The sequence below is a fragment of the Morone saxatilis genome, unplaced genomic scaffold, assembly GCF_004916995.1.
Source record: "Morone saxatilis isolate NCDOM2014 unplaced genomic scaffold, NCSU_SB_2.0 Contig11, whole genome shotgun sequence".
In the NCBI taxonomy this organism is placed as follows: Eukaryota; Metazoa; Chordata; class Actinopteri; family Moronidae; genus Morone; species Morone saxatilis.
In genome coordinates, this window is record NW_023339663.1 from 5,718,049 (window position 1) to 5,723,533 (window position 5,485).

Genomic DNA, 5,485 nt, shown 5'->3' on the forward strand with positions numbered 1-5,485 from the left:
AGTATTTAGAAAAGCGCTTTTAAATACATTTTTAATATTATTATTATTATTACTATTATGTATTTGTGATAGCACCGTGGTGTAAGTTACCTGGCTAACTCTATAATAAAGCTTGTTATTTAAGACAGAATGCATATCAATTTCTTCCGAAGACGGAACAAAATAGACCAGAAGATATTTCTGGTTATCTTTGTGTTTATAAATCCATAAACACTTCTTTTTTTTTTTATGATTAGAAAAAGGAGGAGATGTCACACAAATGTTGTACCTCGTAGACGTGCCCTAATTACCTTTTGTCACAGAAAGTGGGGGAAAAAACACACACACATCCCAAACATTATTATAGCCAAAAATACATAACCCTAGTAGAATATCTGCTGGTGACTGTGAAGTGAACTCACGAACTGGTAAAGTCTCTATCCCTACTAATTAGGTTGGTGGCACTAAATCAGATGGCTGATGGCCTATAGTGGTGAGCCAGTTTGATTAAATTGGGAATCTGGCCTTTGCATGTTTGTTCTTTGATGGTTTTGGTGTCTTTTTTCCATTCGTGCCAGGGTGAGAGCAAAGACCTTCTGTTCATTCTCACATCCAAGTACAACGCCTGCATCCTAGAATACAAACAGAACGGAGAGAGCATTGACATCATCACCCGTGCCCACGGCAATGTCCAGGTGGGTGAAACAGCAGCACAAATATCATTCTTGAAATTCACTGTAATGTGTTTTTAAAAAATCATGAATTTAAGGTGTTTCGGTCTTATTGTTTGTTCATTTGAAGAACTGTATGTATTTTGACTTTCTCTCATTAGCTTTAGTTTAATGCACCACTCTTGATATCTATACTAGACCCTCATTAATGAGACTTAAGTTATACTGTCTACATTTAGCCAAATGCTGTGCACAGTCCCATTTTGCACAAAATGTTAATAGAATATTCTGTGATTTAAATTGGGAAAGAATCTTTTTTGAAACATTTCAGTGTTGTTATTTTCCTATATCAGCCAAGTTGTGCAATTCATAGGTACAGAATACATTAAACCTTAAACCTTTCCAAACCAAATACTCTTTTGCAGGATCGTATCGGGCGTCCATCAGAAACGGGTATTATCGGAATTGTAGATCCAGAGTGCCGTATGATCGGCCTGCGGCTGTATGACGGGTTGTTCAAGGTGATCCCATTGGACCGAGACAACCGTGAGCTCAAGGCCTTCAACATCAGACTGGAGGAACTGCAGGTTATCGACGTTCACTTCCTGTACGGCTGCCAGGCCCCAACCGTCTGCTTCATCTACCAGGTACTGTAGGAGGAGTGGTGCTTGGGTGTGGGCGTGTTTGTGTAAGGGAATAGGAAAGACTATGTTGGTAAATTCATAGAGGTACAAAGCATTTATTGTGTGAATTTATCAAGTTTTATCTCGAGCCCACAGTCATAGTAAAATATTTTATTGCAGTTTTGTGTAACAGCAGTGTGACGGTAAAGTTTAAAGGCGCCCTGTGGACTTTTCCTGTAAACAACCAAAAGTCATGTTTACATTCAGTGTTACACACCAGAATACAATGTGTGTATCCTTGAGGTTTAACAAATGTGTCAAGTGCATTTCCTTCCTTATGAAACGTTTGTGAAGCTGATTTTTAAAGTAAATCCACCATTATACATCCATGTTAACCACTGGTAGGACTGTGTGTCATGCCACCTGTACACTTGTATATCGTAGGACCCTCAGGGACGCCATGTTAAGACCTACGAGGTTTCTCTGAGGGAGAAGGAGTTCAACAAGGGCCCCTGGAAACAGGAGAACGTGGAGGCTGAGGCATCTATGGTCATCCCAGGTAATCAGAGCGTATACTGTATGCATTTGTGATATGATCAGTCATTTACTCAATTAGTAAATCAACAGAAAATGAAGAACTGCTAATTATAGTTGTAGCCTTTTTACCTGGATATATAGTAGAGTTTCAGATAAGATGTTTACAGAAGATTCAGAATAAAGATCTGATGATAATGAGTCCTACCCATTAGTCAAACAAATATAAGCTGTTTTAAAATGGATGGTTGATATTTTTTGACATTAGATGGTATTGGCTATTAATTGGTACTGATACGATGGATCTATGGACATGAGCTCAGGCTACATCCTTCTTGTGGTTGAAAAGGTTCTGATAAGTCAGCAGCTTGTCAGCAAAAAATGTATAATGTATGTTTGATGAATAATTGAAAACAGAGCTAATTGATAAATTGATAATGAAAATGTCATCAGCTGCAGCCCTACTGTTTAGAACGTTCAAATTGTTTCCGTCTGAAATTGTACAAATTGCTGACTCGTGACTTTGTGCTTGTATTTTAGTGCCAGAGCCATTTGGTGGAGCTATAATCATAGGACAAGAGTCCATCACCTACCACAATGGAGACAAATACTTGGCCATTGCACCACCTACTATCAAGGTAAAGACATCAAATACTACTTATTTGTAGTGCTCCGTTTTTGTCATTCATCTAATGGAAAAGTAAAATATTTAGTTAATTATTTTATCATTCAGCCGTCAGTTGCAGAATAATAAAGTGTAGAAGTAATTTAGAGTGTCTAGTAACACACCAAGAAGTATGTTATTTTCACAGTGTAATAATATTATGTGAGTAATTATGGTTTCCTTCCATAATTGGGATTTAAAACAAATAGGACCAGACTGTTATAATTTTAATATAAAGCTAATATTCAGAGGACAGGAGAGGTTTCAGAAAATGTTAAAAGTTAAACAGGCATTTTTTTTGCGAAATTAAGTCCCTGATGCATAGCTCTGCTTTGCTCTTTGATATAATGAAGTGAAATAAAAATGGTGGTATTAAAGCTGTCATTAGAATCTGTATTATATGAACATCATATTTTAGACCCTGAGATGAACATGTTGGGGTTTATTTGTGATGAATTGATGTTGTCTTTAAAGGCAAGTTAATAACAGCTGTGATGATGACTTCAGCTCCCCACACACTGCTTTTAGTGTTATCTTATCAAGATTAAGTTGCAGTCTGTACTGCTCTGCGCATATTTAACAAAGCTCAAGGCCCAGAGGAGCTTCTCAACAGCATCCTGCTTCTATAATTAGATAATGTTCTCTCACTTCCTTGCTGCGTTTTGGTACCATGGCCTTATACGTTTTGGAAAGAGCTTTTCAAATTGTTCAGTTGTAGTAGCTTCTAATTCAGAGCTGCTTATTCATTTTTGCTTGACTTATTGGCTCTGTTTATAACTAACTTATTACTCTGATATAGGGGTTTTTCAAAATTCATTCAACATAGGCCTTTTCTGATTAATGTGGACATTTTGGAATGCAATACCAAATTATCTGTGTGTTGCACCCGTTTGAAATTTAGAACTACGAGTTTCCATTCAGCAGCCTACGGGTAAATGTTCAAGAATCCACCTGCTGTAGATAACAATGCAAGTTATTTTGTTGTACCAAAATAATTGAGTTTCTTACATTGCAGTTGTTGTAATTTGATTACACTTCAGTTTCAGCGCTACCAGAATTGTAACTAAATATGTGTTAATTGTTTTGTTGGTAGTAGAAATATCACTGTTCAGCGCTTGTTGTCCCTTTTTAATTTCCTCGTCCAACACTGGTGCAAATGAAAGTTCTCAATTAACATTATCTTTTTTTTCTTGGCCTTTGAGGGCTTCAACATAATATGCTAAAATGTGTATAGTTTTAAGTAGTCACCAAGGTATTTTGCTTGTATAGTAATTTTTGAGGTGGCTGTTTTGTTGTATATTTAATTATGGCACACCATTTACTTTAATTACAGATTCTGTTCATTTTCCTTTGACACCATGATTTGGATCAACTTCAAAATGTATTGGGTTCTTCCTCGCTCCATGCTAAACTCTTCTAAGTTTCATGAAAATCTGGGCAGTAGTTTTTCTGTAATCCGACAGACAAACAAACCAACGTAACTTCCTCGGCCGATAAAATATGAATTTTCATTATGCAACTTCGTAGGAAAGTAGGCATTCTATAACTCAACATCCATACATGTTCCATTACGTTTTGTTAAGTGTTGTTTGGCACACCACAAAGTCGTCCTTACCTTGACCCTGTCAAAAATAATAATAAACAAATAATAAATGCAACACAATTATAGCTTCAGATGCTCCACGTCTGCTGTTTTGTCATTGTTGTCTCATTATGGACTGCAGCACATATCTGTGTCCTGATGATTGGGTTTGTCTTTTAAAAGCCTTAAACAGCTGTCATGTCTCTGTTATAACTCTGTTTCCACAGTTGCATTGCCCAACATTGCTTAGCAGATGTTTTAGGGAAGATGTAGCGGAGCATCTGTTGTCACTATGTGTGACTAATGAAACCCCACTCTAAATGAAGCTAAAGTTTTTATTTTCAACTTTTTTTCACATCAAATGCGACATTAGTATTCGACTAAAATACGCTAATTTCAGTACTGTCAAAAAAACACAGACGCGTATCCTTTGATGTATAACAACATTTTTGGCAGCTAATTAATATATTGTCATTCTTGAGCACAGAGTGAAAAACTAATGTGAAACGCCAAAGGGTCTGCCTGTATGGAGGTCTGCTGAGTGTGTCTGAGCTTACATAATAAGTTTTGTAGACTGGTCTATGGAGAGCCAGCTAACTGGTTTTGCTTGTAGAATCCAACAAGCTGATTAGCTGCCATTCAGTCAAGAGGGCTGCTAGAAGTTTGTTTGAAAATTGTGGTTCCACGACTTTACAGAAGAGGTGAGCAATGCTGCTGGCAGGAGGATGGTGGAGATAAGTAAAGGTTTGTTCAAGAGAAATTGACTCAGCTTGTACAGTAGACAACGACAATAACAATACCTTCTGTTGAAAGAAAAGTAGCGCAAGCTCAGTCACACTACATGGGTTTAATGCCAATTCCAATCATGGCTACTATTCTTGCCAGCTCATCTTGTAGTTGTAATGGAGACAGCAGACTGGCTCTCCAGCTACTCCAGTTAAAACCTCCTAAGATGTTTTGCAACCATGTTTTGGTATTGCCCAGTGTAGTTAGGCTCATGTTGTGTGAGGCAGCCAAAGTCTAACTAGGACTGAAAGCTGTGAGTGACTCTGACAATATCCAAAGGGAGTTTTGTTCAAGTGGAAAGTAAAATAAGACATGTTATGTGTTATTCAGTATCAGTATTTTCTAATCTCACTAACTTCACTCTGTTTAAGTGGTTCTGCATTTTTATTTGTGGAACATCCCTTATATAATACTGTAAAATATGACAACATGCATATATGCAACAGTCTAAAATCATGTTCATCCCAGCCAGGTTGATGTTATCAGCCAGCTTAATCGCAGATGTATTAGTATCTGCGTATATGTCTGCTTATAAGTCAGTACAGAAATACAGATATGTTTCAGATCATTTAGAATCAACCGTAAAAAAAAAAAAAAGTAACCGCTGCTGTTGCATAATTTGTCCTCCAGAGAGCACTGACAAGTT

General features: G+C 37.1%; 1 protein-coding gene across 1 annotated transcript in view; it reads left to right on the forward strand.

Annotated features, from left to right (window-relative positions):
- The window catches only part of ddb1 (damage-specific DNA binding protein 1), a gene marked incomplete in the record, with an annotated part of 39,583 nt that overhangs the window by 2,297 nt on the left and 31,801 nt on the right, over positions 1-5,485 (forward strand). Inside the window, 4 exon segments of the mRNA XM_035651694.1 lie at positions 558-674; positions 1,076-1,297; positions 1,718-1,832; positions 2,348-2,445. Of these exon segments, the coding sequence (XP_035507587.1) occupies positions 558-674; positions 1,076-1,297; positions 1,718-1,832; positions 2,348-2,445 (552 nt within the window).